Below are 21,183 nucleotides of genomic sequence, written 5' to 3'. Positions count from 1 at the left end.
CTCTGAAAAACACCCAAAGAAAGATGCCCAGGGTCCCTGCTCATCTGCGTGAACGTGCCTTAGGAGGCATGAGGAGGCATGAGGAGGCAACGTGCCTTCAAGGAGGCATGAGGACTGCAGATGTGGCCTGGGCCATAAATTGCAATGTCCGTACTGTGAGACACCAAAGACAGGGAGACAGGACGGACAGCTGATCGTCCTCGCAGTGGCAGACCACGTGTAACAACACCTGCACAGGATCGGTAAATCTGAACATCACACCTGCGGGAGAGGTACAGGATGGCAACAACAACTGCTTGAGTTACACTAGGAACGCACAATCCCTCCATCAGTGCTCAGACTGTCCGCAATAGGCTGAGAGAGGCAAGACTGAGGGCTTATAGGCCTGTTGTAAGGCAGGTTCTCACCAGATATCACCGGCAACAACATCGCCTATAGGCACAAACCCACCGTCGCTGGACCAGACAGAATTGGCAAAAAGTGCTCTCAACTGACGAGTCGCGGTTTTGTCTCACCAGGGGTGATGGTCGGATTCGCGTTTATCGTCGAAGGAATGAGTGTTACACCGAGGCCTGTACTCTGGATCGATTTGGAGGTGGAGGGTCCGTCATGGTCTGGGGCGGTGTGTCACAGCATCATCGGACTGAGCTTGTTGTCATTGCATGCAATCTCAATGCTGTGCATTACAGGGAAGACATCCTTCTCCCTCATGCAGTACCCTTCCTGCAGGCTCATCCTGACATGACCCTCCAGCATGACAATATCACCAGCCATACTGCTCGTTCTGTGCATGATTTCCTGCAAGACAGCAATGTCAGTGTTCTGCCATGGCCAGCGAAGAGGCCGGATCTCAATCCCATTGAGCATGTCTGGGACCTGTTGGATCGGAGGGTGAGGGCTAGGGCCATTCCCCCCAGAAATGTCCGGGAACTTGCAGGTGCCTTGGTGGAAGAGTGGGGTAACATCTCACAGCAAGAACTGGCAAATCTGGTGCAGTCCATGAGGAGATACATTGCAGTACTTAATGCAGCTGGTGGCCACACCAGATACTGACTGTTACTTTTGACCCCCCCCTCCCTTTTGTTCAGGGACACATTATTCCATTTATGTTAGTCACATGTCTGTGGAACTTGTTCAGTTTATGTCTCAGCTGTTGAGTCTTATGTTCATACAAATATTTACATGTGAAGTTTGCTGAAAATAAACACAGTTGACAGTGAGTGGACATTTCTTTTTTTGCTGAGGCAATGGAGGACGCATATGGTGAAGTTGATGTGGGGGCTTTTGCCAGCTGGAACCATCACTCCAGAAGATTCTTTCCCCGCTGTTTAGCCAGGAAGAACATCGCTTGTGATCTAGATGAGGTGCTATGGCCAGACCAAAATTGGAGGCAGCCTGTATTTTTTCTTACATTTTGCAAGTGTTTTTGTCTTTAGAGTTTGTCTTTATTTTTGTACAGAAAACCCTTTCTTACTGAATGTTTTTCCTGGTTTTCTGCTGTTGGGTATGGAAAGTGTTACAAAACACAAGTGTTCAAAAATACAGAATTTTGGAAATAAATGTTTTTGTTACTGTATTGCTTTTGTTTTATCTACATTTGAGTAGGTATACATTACTGTAACAATCTTTTGCAACCGGCTACAGTGTAACACTGAAAAGGCATAAACCTACTGATGGGCTATTCATAGTAGTGTTTTGTGTTGAGCACATCAGTATGTTGTTGGTTGGTAGACAGATCTACAGTTGAAGTCAGAAGTTTACATACACCATAGCCAAATACATTTTAACTCAGTTTTTCACAATTCCTGACATTTAATCCTACTAAAAATTCCATGTCTTAGGTCAGTTAGGATCACCACTTTATTTTAAGAATGTGAAATGTCAGAATAATAGAGAGAATGATTTATTTCAGCTTTTATTTATTTCAAAACATTTGCAGTGTGTCAGAAGTTTACATACACTCAATTAGTATTTGGTAGCATTACCATTAAATTGTTTAACTTGGGTCAAACATTTCGGGTAGCGTTCCACAATAAGTTGGGTGAATTTTGGCCCATTCCTCCTGACAGAGCTGGTGTAACTGGGTCAGGTTTGTAGGCATCTTTGCTCACACACGCTTTTTCAGTTCTGCCCACACACTTTCTATAGGATTGAGGTCAGGGCTTTGTGATGGCCACTCCAATACCTTGACTTTGTTGTCCTTAAGCCATTTTGCCACAACTTTGGAAGTATGCTTGGGGTCATTGTTCATTTGGAAGACCCATGCGACCAAGCTTTAACGTCCTGACTGATGTCTCTTCAATATATTCACATAATTTCCTACCTCATGATGCCATCTATTTTGTGAAGTGCACCAGTCCCTCCTGCAGCAAAGCACCCCCACAACATGATGGTGCCACCCCCGTGCTTCACAGTTGTGGTGTTCTTCGGCTTGCAAGCCTCCCCCTTTTCCCCCAAATATAACAATGGTCATTATGGCCAAACAGTTCTATTTTTGTTTCATCAGACCAGAGGACATTTCTCCAAAAAGTACAATCTTTGTCCCCATGTGCAGTTGCAAACCGTAGTCTGGCTATTTTATGGCGGTTTTGGAGCAGTGGCTTCTCCCTTGTTGAGCGGCCTTTCAGGTTATGTTGATATGACTCGTTTTACTGTGGATATGGATACTTTTGTACCTGTTTCCTCCAGCATCTTCACAAGGTCCTTTGCTTTTGTTCTGGGATTGATTTGCACTTTTCACACCAAAGTACGTTCATTTCTAGAAGACAGAACGCGTCTCCTTCCTGAGCGGTATGACAGCTGCGTGGTCCAATGGTGTTTATACTTGCGTACTATTGTTCATACAGATGAACGTGGTACCTTCAGGAGTTTGGAAATTGCTCCCAAGGAGCATTCTTTTGATTTTCTGATGTCAAGCAAAGAGGCACTGAGTTTGAAGGTAGGCCTTGAAATACATCCACCTCCAATTGACTCAAATGTCAATTAGCCTATCAGAAGCTTCTAAAGCCATGACATTTTCTGGAATTTTCCAAGCTGTTTAAAAGGCACAGTCAATTTAGTGTATGTAGAATTGTGATACAGTGAATGATACGTGAAATAATCTGTCTAAACAATTGGTGGAAAAAGTACTTGTGCCATGCACAAAGTAGATGTCCTAACAGACTTTCCAAACTATAGTTAACAAGAAACTTGGAGGTTGAAAAATAGTTTAATGACACCAACATAAGTGTATGTAAACTTTCAACTTCAACTGTATTCATATACCTCTTTTATTTATTTTTATTTTTAAATAACAGTTTTGAATGCAATGTTTGCTTTTGCTAGAGATTGGTAGAGTTTTGCATTTGTGCTTTTGTGAAAATGGCCTCAAGATTCAGCATACGTGTGTAAACAATTGTGGAAAACTAACATTAGTCAGTTGTGGTCAATTCATTGTTGAAATGGTATTCAGTCCCAACCATGGCCTTAAACCTATGCAGTTTCACTCACAATTATTTGAATGAACTCAAACCCAGTTGTAAAGATGGTCAGATATATTTATTAAATATGGTTCTTTCCACAGGCAAGACCCAACCCCCCCAAAAAATACATGTTTTTAAGAACAAAAATAGGTGACAGGTTTGTGAATCCTGAGCAGAAGGCCTCAGACACCCCCACGTCTCTCAAAACAGAAAAGCATGAGGGGTATGGGTTTATTTCTTTGTCTCATAAATCCATCTTCTAGTCATTCATTAACATGGGTTAAAGCAGACCAAAAATGCATTTTCTATAGTCTCCGGTAGGGGGGGGGGGCGCGCTCTGTACAGTGTAGCATTAGGTGTTTTACAGTGTGCATCTACGTCGATATGTTACAGTTCATCTCTGATATGAGTGAGGCATCACAGAGCCCGTCTGTCGATGTTGGTGAGGCTCTGAAGAATAATTATTAAGTACTTTACTTTTTTACATTGTTCATTTACAATTGACTTTGATTCGTTCAAAAGGAAGCATGTCATTAGGTGGCGGGTTGACTTCCTTCTGTCATTCATACAAGGGTAGTTACACAAATGCTCCTTTTCCTCTGCCATCCCTCTCACCAATAGGAAGTGAATAGATGTTATATACACATGACATAGGTTCATGGTGAAGTTCTAACTATAATCTAAATGATGGTTTGCAGTGGTCAGAACAGATTTCAACGCAGACTGCTTTGTCACAGCTGATGGACTAGGGCTTGTCCCTCCCTCACCAGACAATCAAAACAAAAAAAGCACCAGAGGTGTTGGTAGAGATTTCACATTTCAAGAGAGAAAAATGTCAACAAAAAAATAAACATCTGCAAACTAAGAAAAGGACAGCCTAAAGCATCAAGGTTGGCATGGCAGGTAATGTGTTGCTGACATACTAATAGAACTTGGACTGGTATGGTGTGGGGTTTGCTACCAATGGAAGAACTTGCACTGGGGTGGGGTTTGCACTGCAGAAGGTTATCGCAGGTTATTCTATTTGACCGGCGATGGCACAATATCACACTATAGCTCAAGGGAGCTGGAACACCTACGTATCCTTGCACAGAGATGATGCATATGACCTTGTAGGGTTTCAAGGTGGGATATACACTGCGTAACACTAACAATCATTGTCCCTTCAGAAGGCTGCTCAGTTACTTAGCTACTAAGTCTATGAGTAAGAAAAAAGGTCACTCGATGATTTTCATTCATTTCATGGCAAGGAAACATTGTGATTTTACTGCATTTTTGGACATCTTTTGCTGAATACATGAGCATTCATTTAGTGGGTAGCAACTAGCACTAGGAAGCACTTCTGGTACTGACATTTCTGTTGTATGCATGTGACATACAGATCAACATTCTTAGCAGGGAAAGTCAAGTAACTAATCAATTTACTATCCCAGAAAGGGAGTTCGTGCACCACACTTGCAAAAAAAAAAAAAAAAAAAAAAATGGCCACGGGAGATAGATACATCCATAACTAAATGTATTTTCATTTCGTGTTTATTTCTCTCCATTAGTAGCAACTGCTTTGCGTCGGGTGAACATACAGCATTTGAGACGAAGGCTATATAAATCGCTCTCTCTCAAAAAATAACATGACTTAATAAATTAAATAGGCAGGTAAATGATATAAGAAGAGTAGCAAGGTGCAGTGCCATGGCAAAGCAAAGCTTTGAGTGCCAGTGATAAACCTGCCACTGCAACAGACCTAGAAGCCCCCAACCAAACCACTGCCACCAGTCAACACGTCTCTCTCAGAGCTGGTGTACACAAACAGCCAGTAACAAGCACCCATAGAGGTCCTAGAACTCAAAAGTATAGGATCTCTATGCAAGTACCATTCTCAGGCAACTACAAAAAAAAGAAAAGAGAAAAAAAAGGAAAATAAAGGGGGGGGGGGGGGGGGGGGGGTCCCATTACCTGATTCATAAAATGGAACCACTTATTTGATCCATGTCCTCTTCTGAAGCAACAAACCTGTGTAGGCTACACACAACCACGGAGTAAAAACTGATGATCGTCCTCCTTGAGTCATGTTCTCACAAATTTCTACAGTAAAGGATGTTGGTTCTTGACTCGAGCCCAGAAAAAAAGTAAGCGTTTCCTTTTCGTCGACAGCTCCAAGTTTACACATAATCCAAGGTACAACAAGACTGGATAATCTCATGTGAAGGTACCATCCACTCATCCAGACTTTAAAAGCACAGTGCAGTCAAAAATGTGATTCTTGTTTGTATGAATATATATCTCCACACTATGAGGTTGGAATAATATTGTGAAAATTATAATGCCCTTTTAGTGTAAGGGCTGTTTGAAAGGACGGCCTGAAATTTCTGCCTGTTTTGGTGGGAGGGTTTTGGCATTCCATGGTGACGTCACCCTGCTGTAAATTGGTTAATAGACCAATAAGTTCCAAACCCCTCTGCCAATAACAGCTAATTTACAGTTATCCCCTCCCATCTCATACCACACCCAGACAGTCCTAGCGAAATTCTTCCTTGCGAAATTGCTCTTTGCTAAGAAGCTATTTGTTTGTTTTAAATTTAAAATGTTTTTATTTTTTATATATCACAGTAAGGTACTTAATTGTTACCCAGAAATGATTTGATATAGAGATAAAAACAGCTGCATTGGACATTTAATCACCATACTCTTATCTTGGTGCAGAGTTGGAGGGGACTCGAGTCAGGGCTACTGAATACTGGTTTTTATTCAATGACAATACTGACAGGCTGATGGGTAGCTGGCTTAAGTTGATAGGAGTGGATGTGCAGTTGGGGTTGGAGGCAGTCTTCCTCTTTTCTGGAGGCAGCCATGCAAGCGCAGCACAATCACAACTACAGGTCCAAAAAACCCAGGCACCGGACCAAACACTACAATCACCCTTAAAAGCTCTATAAAACTAGAGCCATAAGTTATGGTTCAACTATAAAATCCTCTCTACGTTTTCAGTCTCCTTTTAAAAACCAGCCAAAAAGGGGAAAAAAAATGAATCATACATAGATTTTTCAGTTTTTAAAAGCAGAGGAAAAGCTGAAATTCTTGCATATTTTATGGGGTATAATATAAGGGGGATTGCTAAAATGAGGTTGTGAATCAAGATTTGGTTTTTAAAATGACAAAATAGCTTATGTACATTGGTAGTTCTGTGCAATGTTTCATTTTTTGTTGTTTTACATGGCTGGATACACTGTAGTAGAGAGAGAGACATCTTTCTCTACTCTTGGCCAAATCCTTCTGTTTCCTCGATGGCAAAGAGCAGCTTCTCCTTCAGCTGTTCAAAGCTTTTGTACGGGGGCAAGTCCAGCCTGTTAAAGCTGAAGAAAATAAGCAAAAATCCAGTAATTGAGTTTGAAAGCAAAACAAGAAACAGTCATTGTATTAAAGTATGACATGATTTACACCCAACACATTATTATTTGACATTGAAACATCAATCATTGATTTGATTTACAAGCAGGATGTTGCCGTGGAGACGGACCACTCACCAAGTGTGACTCCGAGGGAGCCAAGTGTCTTTTCCGACCTTCTCAATGCAGAACTTCTGGGGCCCGTTACTACCTGCAGACAGAGAGAAAGATGAGGTGAACAAAATCAATCACTGCAAATACTTGCCAACTAAATAGCCGTTTCCCCCAGTACTACCTACGTTACCCACAGAAGAGGGTAATTAAGTCTAAGACAAGCAAGCCGTCTCCGAGCCAGAACAGCACATAGATAAATCCTGACTAATTGTTCAACCCCATATCAGTAGACATGGAGGTTAGTCTTGTGTGTGTGTGTGTCACTAACCCATGAGCTCAGCGAAGCCCCCTAGAGGCAGTCTGCAGGTCCCCGTAACAAATTGCATGAGTCTCAGACGCACCTCGTTGTCCACCTCCTTCACCAGCTGTACACACACACACAGACGATTAACACTGAGACAACATTAACACATCCTTACCAACATATACCTACCTACCTGTACCCCATCTGTACAGAAACATATGGGAATTCAGGGCAAGTGGTGTCCAAATCACTAAGGACTTAAAATGCTCCACACAAGGTCGTGAAGGCGGCGTGACAGCCCCTTTTCCCCTTCAGCAGGTTGGAAAAGTTTGGCAAAAGGTTCTACAGCTGCACCATTGAGAGCATCTTGACTGGCTGCAGCACTGCTTGCTATGGAAACAGCACCACCCTTGATTGCATGGGACTACAGAGGGTGGTGCGGACAGCCCAGTACATCACTGGGGCCGAGCTCCCTGCCATTCAGGACCTCTATATTAGGCGGTGTGAAAGGAAGGTCCAAGCCATAGACTGTTCGCTCTGCTTCTGCACAGCAAGTGGTACATCAAGTCTGACATGAACAGGCTCCTGAACAGCTTCTATCCCCAAACCATAGTCTGCTAAATAGCTAACATAGTCCGTGTAGCCATTTTGAGAGTTGACCATTGTATTTTATTTTTTAGACTGTAAACACTCACAGGGCCCTACACATGCACAATGACACTCCAGCACACACACACAATCCATAATTTGCTTAAAACCCACATTTATACTGACTCTACACACAATCATATATGCTGATGCTACTCTGTTTATCATATATCCTGATGCCTGGTCACCTTACCTCAATAAACGTCTACCTCCAGCACCCCAGTATCCCCGCTCATTGTAAATAGTATGCTTGCTTACTTTCTCGTGTTCTTATTTTTTATACATCTTGTGTTTTTGTATTACCTTGTTATTTTCTTGCATGACATTGTTATTGATTACTGCATTGTTGGGTTTAGAGCTTGCAAGAAAGGGATTTCACTGAAAATAAAGGCAGTCGCGGAGACTGAACCCATGACCTTAGAGGCTCGGATGTACCTACCTGCCAGAACCAGATGATCTGCTTACTGTTCCTGGTGTAGTGGCGATACACAGTGTTTCTCTGCCAATCCTGTAGGTCCACCTCCTGCATGCCACACAGCATCACCTCAAGCTCCTTCTCATCAAAGTACTGGAGCCACTGCAGAGGCACCACCTCGTTGAAGCCGTCCAGAAAAGCTTTGGTCTGGCCCTCCACGCCACGGGAGAACCGCCACTCTGCCATCAACCTGTAGGAAACATGATGTAGGGACAGTTATGATTATAAAGATGAGACCCTAAGCAGCCTCAGGTTTGATCAATGTAAGGACTGCAAAGATGACAAATATTTAGCTAGTTGATATCGGGCCAGTTTAGGACACAGATTTAGCCCAATCCTGGATTCAAAAGCTTGTTCAATGGAGAATCTCTATTGCAAGTACCTTTAAGCAAAAAAATCCATAACACCGCAGTAAGATTAGCAAAATGAGGATGTACGTCACTAAGCGGCAGCACTATTATCACCATGTTAACATGATACCAAAATACATGGGCACAATTGCTCATCGCATATCATTGGATGCCTCTGCGTCTCCGTGAACAAGCTGCTCTGTGATCGGTCCATCACTCGGGCGGCGCCTCCTTCCTTACCCGATGTACTCCTCTTTGTTCTCCTCCGTCACCAGGAGGTCGCTGCCGTCAGGCTTCAGGTCATGTGACGTGAGCTTCCCCAGGATCTCCATGTCCACAGAGAAGTACATCTCTAGACTACACTCCTCGATGTTGTTATCCCTGTCATGAAGGACAAGCACCATTATATATAGTACATCTCTAGACCACACTGCAGGATGTTATTATCCCTGAAGTGAAGGACCACAGAATCAAGGCTAAGCTCAGGTCCAATGTTAAGAGAGAAATACACCTCTAGCCCCACACTTGTCTATGTTGTTATCCCTGGAGATGAGGAGAGAGCACCACAGTGTAAGCTGGCTAGCACAGGACCAATGTTGATTTCCTCGATGTTGTTATCCTTGGAGAGACGGGGAGAATGCTATGGACTAACAATGTAGTAGCAGGCGGAAAATAAAACGCCTGACCTGGGCACCCACATCCGGTTTTCAGGGAAAAATACTATCTAGGTGATGCTGTATCCCTGAAAACTGGATGTTTTACGGTTTCTTCTGACCCGCTAAGGGTGGCTCAGGAATAAACGAAGTACATCTCTAGACCACACAGTTGTTATCCCTACACAGGAGAAAATTGCTTAGGTAGTCAATGATTAAAATGGGTAATCACCTTCCTCATATTGAGTTGCACCCCCTTTTGCCCTCAAAACAGCCTCAATTCGTCGGGGCATGGACAAGGTGTCGAAAGCGTTCCACACGGATGCTGACCCATGTTGACTCCAATGCTTCCAACAGTTATGTCAAGTTGGCTGGCTGTGCTATGGATGATGGACCATTCTTGATACACAAAGGAAACTGTTGAGCATGAAAAACCCACCAGTGTTGCAGTTCTTGACACACTCGAACCGGTGCGCCTGGCACCTACTACCATACCCCGTTCAAAGGCACTTAAATATTTTTTCTTGTCTGTTCACCGTCTGAAGGGCACACATACACAACCCATGCCTCAGCTTAAAAATCCTTCTTTAACCTGTCTCCTCCCCTTCATCTACACCGATTGAAATGGATTTACCAAGTGGGATCATAGCTTCCACCTGGATTCACCTGTTCAGTCCATGTCATGGAAAGAGCAGATTCTTATGTTTTGTACACTCAGTGTACAGTGCATACGGAAAGTATTCAGACCTTGACTATTTCCACATTTTGTTACGTTACAGCCTTATTCTAAAATTGATTAAATAAAAACATCTCAGCATTCTACACACAATGCACCATAATGACAAAGTGAAACCAGGTTTAGAAATTTTAGCAAATGTATTAAAAAAACAAAACAGAAATGCCTTATTTGCATAAGAATTCAGACCCTTTGCTATGAGACTCGAAATTGAGCTCAGGTGCATCCTGTTTCCATTTATCATCCCTAAGATGTTTCTACAACTTGATTGGAATCCACCTGTGGTACATTCAATTGATTGGACATTACTTGGAAAGGCACACCTGCCTATATAAGGTCCCACTGTTGACCGTGCATGTCAGAGAAAAAAAAACAAGCCATGAGGTTGAAAGAATTGTCTGTAGAGCTCCAAAACAGGACTGTGTCGAGGCACAGATCTGGGGAAGGTTCTTAAAACATTACTGCAGCATGTAAATCCCCAAGAACACATTGGCCTCCATCATTCCTTAAATGGAAGAAGTTTAGAACTACCAAGACTCTTCCTAGAGCTGGCCACTGGCCAAACTGAGCATTTGGGTGAGAAGGGCCTTGGTCAGGGAGGTGACCAAGAACCCGATGGTCACTGACAGCGCTCTAGAGTTCCTCTGTGGAGATGGGAGAACCTTCCAGAAGGACAACAATCTCTGCAGCACTCCAATCAGGCCTTTATGGTAGAGTGGCCAGACGGAAGCTTCTCCTCAGTAAAAGGCACATTACAGCCCGCTTGGCGTTTGCCAAAAGGCCCCTAAAGACTCTCAGACCATGAGAAATATGATTCTTTGGTCTTTTGAAATGAAGATTGAATTCTTTGGCCTGAATGCCAAGCGTCACATCTGGAGGAAACCTGGCACCATCCCTAAATGAAGCATGGTGGTGGCAGCATCATGCAGTAGGGATGTAATCGCTGCCAAAGGTGCTTCAACAAAGTACTGTATAAAGGGTCTGAAATTATGTAAATGTAATATTTTAGTTTTTGCTTTGTCATTATGGGGTATTGTGTGTAGATTGATGAGGGCGGGGGGGGGGGGGGGGGAATAATCAATTTTAGAATAAGGCTGTAACGTAACAAAATGTGGAAAAAGTCAAGGGGTCTGTATACTTTACGAATACACTGTATATGCCAGTTAGCAGATGCTTTTATCCCTGTGCGAATGGAACCCACAAACTTGTGGTTCCTGGCCAGGATGGGTCAAGAGAGTGGTAGGTCTGCCTACCTGATCCAGATCAGAGAGTTGTAGAACTCAGGGTCGATGGACTCCAGGTCTTTAATGATGAGCTTCTTGTTCAACATGCGTTTATAGAACGGCAGAGAGAAGCCTGTGTCGATGAACTTCCCGTGGAAGAGGGCCTGTGGACAGGAGAGACCAGGAATGTTCACATGATTCTGCTGAAGGAGTGTTTGTGTATGCAAGACTATGTACATGATCTCAGTGTGTGTGCTGTACCATGGCTATGAATCGTCCTATAAAGCAGAAGTAGGAGAGGTGGTCAGGGTTGATGGTGGAGGCTGGGTTTATCTGCAGACAGTAGTTACTCTTGCCAGCGTACTCAAAGAGGCAGTACATGGGGTTGAGCACCTCGTGGGATAACAGGAAGAACCACTCTCTGTGGGAACAAGAGAGAGTGAGGGAGTCAGAAGTGAAGACTGGCAATGAAAAAAAGATCTGGAACATGTAATTTTATTATGCATGTTTCTTTCAAACAACAAGTCTGGAATAATCTTACTGACAGGCATATGGTTACAGAAATGTCCTAAAAGACTAAAGGGTGATTATCATTGTGTGCAAATGCGATGTGAGTGGTTCTGACAGACCTGGCTAGGCCACCGTAGTCCAGTCCCTCTTCTCCTCTGAAGATGACGTACAGTCTCCTCCTCAAGTCGTAAGGTTTCAGGGCCATAATCTGGAAACACAAATACTAGCATTAGCCTACAGAGAACCAGCAACTGTAAAAACATTTTACACAGAGTGAAATGTGGTTTGCAGGCAGGGGTAACATAGTCCATAATATAAAACACAAATCACCATCATCATCCTGCAACTTATCACATGTAATAATACAATTGTCTTACTTTGAGTTGCACAAATGATATACAGTCAGTGAGGAACAATGTGACATGCCATAAGGAACTGTACGTGTGTTTGTGTGTTGCTGTCTGTGTGTCTCCTGCATATTATGTTCTTACAACCGGTTCCACACAGATGGAGACCAACTCTTACTTGTTGGAAAGAGTCTTCGAACAACGTCTGCCTAGACACGGTGATCTTAACATGGCTGGGGAGTGCGTTGGACTGGAGAAAGAAAGAAAAAGTGGCTGTGAAATCAAACCGTGACTGGAATGTGCAAAACAACCATCCCTTCATCCAAACTAAAACAATCCAAACAGAAGAACATAGGGAGAGTAATATTACCTGACAGAGGTAGCGGAAGTGTGCTAGTTTCCACCTGAAGCTGCGCTCGTACGCTATCTGTGGGCCTTTGGTGCTGAGGAGGGAGTGGCAGAGGTTAGAGGTCAGGGACAAGGGGCACAGTAACAGGATATAACTAATCATCGTCATGTGGCCAGAATAATTGTTTGATGAAGCCATAATGAACTGGAAAAATATCCCAAAAGATCTTAAAATGATGATTCAGAGATGTTGGTGGTTTTCTTGAATATGTAAATTAAACAATAACAAGCAGAGAGGTTTGCTGCTCATTGCATCACAAGACACTGTAACTAATGACTGTTTCATGAGCAGTTGCTCTTAAACAGGCCCAGTCTGTCATGCGTACAGCCCCCCCAAAAAATCAAGAGTTCAGTCCACTACTTACACAGAGGACTTCCCTGTGCGCGGATCACTGAAGGTGGTGGTCCGAGTGTTGTGATCTACGAAGTAGCGGACGCCCTCCCGCGTGTACCGGATCTCCCAACCCTGAGGAAGAGGGTCCTCATTCTGGAGCCTGGAGAGAGGGGGGTGAGAGGCAGAGCGCGCGAGAGAGAGCGAGCGAGCATATTAAAAGAGAGAGACTCTACTAAATTCTGTTTTTGATAGATACTATCAGATCGACATGGCGTTGCCACAGAGCTAGCTGGGCTCACCCTTGTGTGCGGGGATCTTCCCACTGTGTTGTCTTGGTGCTGTGGTTGACAAAGTACACCCGGTCGTTGGAGTCCACACGTCGCTCTGGTGGGGGGAAAAACACAGGAGAGAACAGTTTAGCTCACACAGCAACATGCAAGTAGAGAGAGAGAAAGAGAAACAGAGCTGGTAGTCCCATCCACCAAACTACCAGGTGTGAAACAGGAAAGAGACTCTGGGGGTATGCTCATTTGGTATAGAGCAGACCTAACCCACTATTAAATTAGTCAAAACAGGAACATTTTACATCTGGCTAATTAAATAAGGAAATTATCTCAGAGAAAAATGTCATGTGTGCTACCTATATCCCCCCAATAGAATCCCCATACTTTAACGATGACAGCTTCTCCATCCTAGAGGGGGAGATCAACAATTTCCAGGCCCAGGGACATGTACTAGTCTGTGGCGACCTAAAAGCCATAACCTGACACCCTCGGCACACGGGGGGACAAACACCTACGTGGAGGTGACAGCATTCCCACCCACATATGCCCCCCTAGACGCAACATAACCAACAAAATGTGTCATAATTCCTGCAGCTCTGTCGGACACTGGGAATGTACATAGTCAATGGTAGGCGTCGAGGGGACTCCTATGGTAGGTACACATTTAGCTCATCTCTTGGCAGTAGTACTGTAGACTACTTTATCTCTCAGAGCCTTTGGCCTGGTTTGCTAACTACCTCTCTCAAAGAGTGCAGTGTATAAAGTCAGAACATCTGCTGTCTCAGCCACTGCCTGTCACCAAGGGTGTACGCCAAGGCTCGATCCTAGGTCCCACATGCTTCAATTTACATCAACAACATAGCTCAGGCAATAGGATGAGAGAGCTTCCATTTATATGCGGATGATACGGTCTCATATGCAGCTGACCTCTCCCGGGATTTTATGTTAAAGGCTCTACAACAATAGCTTTCTTAGTGTCCAACAACCTTTCTCTGCCCTTTACCTTTTGTTTTGGAGGTGTTCAAAACAAGGTTATGTGGTTTGGCAAGAAGAACACCCCTCTCCCCACAGGTGTGATTACTACCTCAGAGGGTTTAGAGCTTGAGGTAGTCACCTCATACAAGTACTTGGGAGTATGGCTAGATGGTACACTGTCCTTCTCTCAGCACATATCAAAGCTGCAGGCTAAAGTTAAAGCTAGACTTGGTTTCCTCTATTGTAAATCGCTCCTCTTTCACACCAGCTGCCAAACTAACCCCGATTCAGATGACCATCCTACCCATGCTAGATTACGAAGACATAATTCATAGATCAGCAGGTAAGGGTGCTCTTGAGCGGCTAGATGTTCTTTACCATTCGGCCATCAGATTTGCCACCAATGCTCCTTATAGGACACATCACTGCACTCTCTGTATACCTGTCGCAAGACCCACTGGTTGTTGCTTATTTATAAAACCCCCATCTGAGATTCCTACTGCAGCCCTCATCCTCTACATACAACACCCGTTCTGCCAGTCATATTCTGTTAAAGGTCCCCAAAGCACACACATCCCTGGGTCACTCGTCTTTTCAGTTCGCTGCAGCTAGCGACTGGAACGAGCTGCAACAAACACTTAAACTGGACAGTTTTATCTCAATCTCTTCATTCAAAGACTCAATCATGGACACTCTTACAGACAGTTGTGGCTGCTTCGCGTGATGTATTGTTGTCACTACCTTCTTGCTCTTTATGCTGTTGTCTGTGTCCAATAATGTTTGTACCATGTTTTGTGCTACCACCATGTTGTTGTCATGCGTTGCTACGTTGTCGTCTTAGGTCTCTTTAAATCAAATCAAAGTTTGTCACGTGCGCCAAATACAACAGGTGTAGAACTTAGTGAAATGCTTACTTACAAGCCCTAACCAACAGTGTCGTCTCGCTTATCGTGATGTGTGGTTTGTTCTATATTTATTTTTAATCCCAGCCCCCGTCCCCGCAGGATGCCTTTTGGTAGGCCGTAATTTTAAACAATTTGTTCTAAACCGACTTGACTAGGTAAATAAAAAAGAGCATTGTCAGTCCACTGACACCCCCATCAGATCAGAGCAAAATCAGAACTTTGCTCAAACATGAGGCAAAGCCAAAGGAGCTAAATAATATAAAGACAATGCTATAGATAGGAGAGTAGTGTGGAAATCTATCAAAAAACTATTAGGCAACAACAAATGCAATCCCTTCTAGACAATTCCCTGGACAAAATGAATCACTGTAAAAGTGAAGGTGTAACTTGGCAGTAAACCTAAACAGTATATTTGACCTCTCAGCTTCCCTATCAAATCTAAAAATGTCAAGAAGACAACCTAAGAAAATTAACGACAAATGGTTTGATGAAGAATGCAAAAACCGAAGAAAGAAATTGAGAAACCGATCCAACCAAAAACAGAGACTGGTGAATCACTAAAACAATACAGAAATACACCACAGGAAAATAACAGCACATCAAAAAATCAGCTCAATATAATTGAAGTATCCATTTATTCATTTTCCCTTTTGTACTTTAACTATTTGCACATTATTACAACACACAATGACATTTGAAATGTCTTTATTCTTTTGGAACTTTTGTAAGTGTAATGTTTATTATCTATTTCACTTGCTTTGGCAATGTAAACATATGTTTCCCATGCCAATAAAGCCCTTAAATTGAATTGAGAGAAAGAGAGAGAACAGGAGGAACAACAGAAAAGACTGCAAATAGACGACAAGAGGTGAATGTTCAAAAAGGATTGGTATGACAGAAAGAGTCCGAATATGCATGAAAAAAATATACAAGATCATTTTAGTATCAATCTTGTACATCTGGCCACAAACCAAGCCAAGATAAACCATGATGAAATCCAAAAGGTGATAGACAGTGAGCCAACTATGGAACAACCTCACTACAGATCAAATAGTGAACACAGTGGGTCCTGACTTGAGAACAGTCAGAACATCAAACTCAGAACTGAACTTACCCCAACCAGGCGGCAGCGGTCCCAGAGGGTCGTTTTCTGCCGACATCATGGAAGCCTGGATGAACCGTGGAATGGAGATCACATACACATGCATAAAGCATCGATAGGGAAAAGGAACAAAGGCAAAATAGTCCAAATGAGATGATTTCCCAACTAAAGTGAGTAACTGCGTTAGTGAGTGACTGAGCAGCTAGCTAGCCAGCCATCAGCAAAATGCTGACTACATCAGATCCCGCCATGGTAGTCAGTGTAGTGTGCTAATCATCGTCAGAGCAGATGAGATTACAGGAGAGTTCAAAGGGTTAGGGGAGCCCAGTGAAACCTCTCAAAGCACTACATCAGAGGTGTCAATGTTGGCTATAGGGACCAGGACTGTGAGATCACTAACAATGAGTGATGTGAGGTCATGGGGTGAGACTACAGACATGTCTATCGGTAAGATTAAGATTCACTCATGTCTGTGCCTTTACAAACACGCAATCAATGATAGGATTTATTTTAAAAGGCTGATTAAAAGGAACACATGGATACGCATACAAAAAGTGAAATCTACTAGATTTGTTTTACATAAAAGCCAGGAGTTCTCCTGTAGCTTCAGACCAGAGGCCTATCTGGTTTGTTTATGCTGCCGAGTAATTGGTTGATGATCATTCTGAGAATAAACTGAAAACACATTCTATAATTTGATTGGCATTTAGCTGATGGCAGGGACCCTGGGTTTATTTGATGGGCCAGAAAGGTCAATATGAATATGCAATATGTTACACCGAACTGACATTTGCTCCTCACAAAACAGAAAAGTGTATCGTTGCCTACAACTGAGAAGTTTATTTCCTCTCAAAATACAGAGGTATCTTTAATGTAGCTAACATACAGTACATTAAGTATTCACACTTTTTGGTTGTGTTACAGCCCGAATTAAAAACGGATTAAATTGAGATTTGTCGTCACGCAATAGTCCATAATGTCAAAGTGTAATTATGTTTTTTTTAAAGAAATGTTTACAAATTGATTAATGAAAACTGAAATGTCTTGAGTCAATAAGTATTCAACCCCTTTGTTATGGCAAGCCAATAAATGTTCAGGAGTATAAATGTGCTTAACAAGTCAAGTAAGTTGCATGGACTCACTGTGTGCAATAGTATTTAATATGATTTTTGAATGACTACCTCATCTCTGTAACCCCACAAAGACCAAGGAGGTTTTCCAAAGCCTCGCAAAGAAGGGCAACCATTGGTAGTTGGGTAAAAAAAAAAATGTAAGAAGACATTGAATAGCTCTTTGAGCATGGTGAAGTTATTAATTACACTTTGGATGGTGTATCAATACACCCAGTCACTACAAAGATCGATCACGGTGTCCTTCCCACCTCAGTTGCCGGAGAGGAAGGAAACCACTCAGGGATTTCACCGAGGCCAATGGTGACTTAAATACAGTTAGAGTTTAATCGCTGTGATAGGAGAAAACTGAGGCTGGATCAACATTGTAGTTACTCCACAATACTTAACTGACAGAGTAACACGAAGGAACCCCTATATAGAATAAAAAAATATTCCAAAACATGCATTCATTTCGCAATAAGGCAGTAAATTAAAATTGCACCGGTTTGAGTGTGTCAAGAACTGCCACGCTGCTGGGTTTTTCACTCAACCGTTTCCTGTGTCTCTCAAGAATGGTCCACCACCCAAAGAACATCCAGCTAACTTGACATAACTGTGAAGCATTGGAGTCAACATAGGCCACAGTGTACAACCCGTGCTCCTAATGTTTGGTACACTTGGTGTACGTGGAAGTTGCTAACGAAGACTACATTGCATGTTCCTGAGTGGCCTAGTTATACTTGACTTAAAATGTGGCGCTAAAATCTACGGCAAGACTATAAAAATGGCTGTCTAGCAATGACCAACAACCAGAAAGACTCATAGCTGTAACCACATATATTGACTCTGGGGTTTGAATACTTATCTAAATCAAGATCTATGTGTTTTATTTTTCATACATTTTTGACAAATATGTTAGAATTGTTCTTCCACTGACATTTAATCCCACTTTGTAACAACAAAATGTGGGTAAAGTAAAGGTGTTTGAATACTTTCTGAAAGCACTAATATTTCCTATCTGACATAGCCAACGATTGGTTGCTGGGGGCAGGAGGAAGACGAGGTCCCTACCGAGTAGAGGTATCTCTGGTTGAACTGGTGCATTGCCCCCTGGAGCTGGCTGCGCTGGGACTGCCATGCCTCAAAATTACGCACCGACTCCATGGTGGGCCTCTGCCACGTGGTGGTTCTGGTGTTGTGGTCCACATAGTAGATCCTGCCTCGGTCATCCACACGCCTTTCCCAACTGAGAGAGCGAGAGAAAGTATATCTATTATTATATGCCATTTAGCAGCGACTTAGTCATGCGTACATACATTTTTCACGGATGGAGACAGAAGACCAATATGCAATATGTCCTACTATAAGGGATCGACAATAACAGATGGCAGAGAGCAGATCCTGGTAACATGCTGACATTGTGTTAGTCAACACAGTGCAAATAGCCATCTTACTGACCCTGGCGGGAGGGGCTGTGGTCTCTCCCATGTTGTGGTTTTAGTGTTGTGATCCACATAGTAGGTTCTTCCATGGGGATCCTTCCTCTGTTCCCACCTACAGAGCAATACACATGGTCACAAGACAGGATGACAAACACTCAACACAGATATTAAAACACGACTGACACAGGTACAGCAGAAACACAGTTAAAAATCCAGTGAGACGTCACTTACCCAGGGGGGAGGGGGTCTGAAGTGCCTGCGTTGGGGGCCTGTTGTCTGGGCTTGGCCTCATCTGCTTCTGCCCCACTGGAGCCCCCTGCTGCCTCCACAGTGGAGCTGGGGGTGGAGGAGGCTGGGGCTGCCTGGCCCGAGGCTGAAGAGGAGAAGGGGGGAGCAGCAGCACTGTCATGCTCAGTGGAGGGAGCCTCTGTGGTGGGTTGAGGGGGAGAGGGACCAGTTGTGGAAGTGGAGGCTGGGTTGGTGGCTGGGGCAGGGTCAGATGTGGCTTCGCTGCAGTCCTCAGGGCCGTCTGCAGGGGGCAGGGTCTCGTCTGTGGATGTGGTGGGGGCAGGAACAGCGGCCTCACCTTTAACTACAGGTACAGAGGGAAAGGACAATTGAAAAGGAGTGAAAAAGCGCAAGAGAAAACGGAAAGGACAACAAATCGGTGAAGAAAAGAGATTCAACAGCAGTATTAAAGGTATCAAAAAGAATAAACATTTGTTTTGATGAAACATTGAATTTGGCCTTATGGCTATTAGCCCATAGAAACTCATTGAATAAGAGCTTCATACACAGACAAACAAGTGTCTGTCCTACATCTGAGAGATATAAAAAGACCAAACCACTAGTTTGCTCCAATTGGAGGAGGGGTGGTAGGGTAATAAAGGAAATACATGAAAAAAAAATGTTCACACAATGCAATGTGTGTATATGCAAAAAAAAAATATATATGGGGGATTGGAAGTGATGCAGACAATTAGATTGTAGCTTCCATCAATCTGCAATATGAAAGCTGATCTACCTCCTGAAATAAAATAAAAGACCAGAAAACTACTGCAGTTTGTTTTATTTTTTTAGATGTATTTAACCCTTTATTTTAAGCAATAATATATATTTCCATTCATTTTTTAAAAAACTGGTACCCGGCTACCTTCAGATTAGTCTTGTGGGCATCCTTGAACAAAACAACAGATATGTACGTGCTCATGAGTCTTAGTGTGTCAGATCGGCTGTACTGACTTCCAACGAGTCCCGTGATGTTTGTGGGTGGTCGTAGAGCAAAGCGGAGAACCCCATCATGTTCATGAGTCTCAACAATAATAAAACAAAAAAGATTTAAAACACATGAAAATGTCATTGATTTCACAGAGTTAAAGTTCATGAGGAATTCTGTCAATTTAAATACATTCATTAGGCCCTAATCTATGGATTTCATGACTTGGAATACAGATATGCATCTGTTGGTCACAGATACCTTAAACAAAAAACAAAAAAATGGGCCTCAGGATCTCACAGTATTTTTATGCATTCAAATTGCCATCGATAAAATGCAAATTGGGTTTGTGATCTGTGGACTACGCCTGCCCATACCATAACCCCACCATGGGGCACTCTGTTCATGTTGACATAAGCAAACCGCCCGCCCACATAATGCCATACACGTGGTCTGCGGTTGTGAGACCGGTTTGACCTACGGCCAAATTCTCTAAAACGACGTTGAAGGCAGCTTATGGTAGAGAAATTAACATTAAATTATCTGGTAACAGCTCCGGGGTACATTCCTGCAGTCAACATGCCAATTGCACGCTCCCTCAAAACATCTCTGTTGCATTGTGACTAAACTGCAAATTTCAGTGGCCTTTTATTGTCCCCAGCAGAAGGTGCACCTGTGTAATGACAATGCCGTTTAATCAGCTTCTTGAAATGCCACACCTGTCAGGTGGATGGATTATCTTGGCAAAGGGATAAATGCTCACTAACAGAGATGTAAACAAATTTGGCAGAAATAAGCTTTTTGTGTGTATGGAACAATTTCTGGGATATTCTATTTTAGCTCATGAAAAAATATATTTATTTTCAGTGAGGTTTATAGAACAAACCGTTCGTACGCTAAAGACACCTTTCACTGCAGATGTGGAAGGGCGACATTGGCGGATGCAGTGATTGAGACGCAGCCCATGCAAAAAAACAAAAATCTCTAGCTTAAACTGAAGGACATCCGGGCGTGGACATGGACTCTAAGGGGTTAAACAATGATTCCAATGACCTACCTTACTATGGTTCAAACCTTACTCCAACCATTCTCTGAGAGCCTAGCTAACCATATTCCCCCTCTCCACTGTGGCTTGCCGAAATATGTAAGCTTAATCACTGCTCTCCTCTGTGTCTGGCTGATCCCTCCTAGGGGCTTGCTT

At 43.1% G+C, this 21,183-nt stretch overlaps 1 protein-coding gene across 2 annotated transcripts in view; it reads right to left on the bottom strand.

Moving 5' to 3' along the window:
- Positions 1–3,518: 3,518 nt before the first annotated feature.
- LOC120028139 (NEDD4-like E3 ubiquitin-protein ligase WWP1) overlaps positions 3,519–21,183 on the bottom strand; it is a 56,329-nt gene continuing 38,664 nt past the window's right edge. For both annotated transcript variants that reach the window (XM_038973340.1, XM_038973339.1), the window contains exons 8-23: positions 18,998–19,358; positions 18,783–18,878; positions 18,396–18,570; positions 16,225–16,279; positions 13,246–13,330; positions 12,978–13,106; positions 12,575–12,647; positions 12,383–12,454; positions 11,977–12,065; positions 11,609–11,768; positions 11,378–11,511; positions 8,976–9,116; positions 8,350–8,575; positions 7,287–7,383; positions 6,983–7,055; positions 3,519–6,811 (exon numbers count right to left, since the gene is read on the bottom strand). In XM_038973340.1, the coding sequence (XP_038829268.1) occupies positions 6,712–6,811; positions 6,983–7,055; positions 7,287–7,383; positions 8,350–8,575; positions 8,976–9,116; positions 11,378–11,511; positions 11,609–11,768; positions 11,977–12,065; positions 12,383–12,454; positions 12,575–12,647; positions 12,978–13,106; positions 13,246–13,330; positions 16,225–16,279; positions 18,396–18,570; positions 18,783–18,878; positions 18,998–19,358 (2,066 nt within the window). In that variant the 3' untranslated portion in view covers positions 3,519–6,711. The remainder of the gene's footprint in view (positions 6,812–6,982; positions 7,056–7,286; positions 7,384–8,349; positions 8,576–8,975; positions 9,117–11,377; positions 11,512–11,608; positions 11,769–11,976; positions 12,066–12,382; positions 12,455–12,574; positions 12,648–12,977; positions 13,107–13,245; positions 13,331–16,224; positions 16,280–18,395; positions 18,571–18,782; positions 18,879–18,997; positions 19,359–21,183) is intronic.

This window comes from Salvelinus namaycush, chromosome 33 (assembly GCF_016432855.1).
Source record: "Salvelinus namaycush isolate Seneca chromosome 33, SaNama_1.0, whole genome shotgun sequence".
Taxonomy (NCBI): domain Eukaryota; kingdom Metazoa; phylum Chordata; class Actinopteri; order Salmoniformes; family Salmonidae; genus Salvelinus; species Salvelinus namaycush.
Note: the sequence above shows the minus strand (reverse complement) of the source record. Positions and strands in the feature narration are given on the sequence as shown.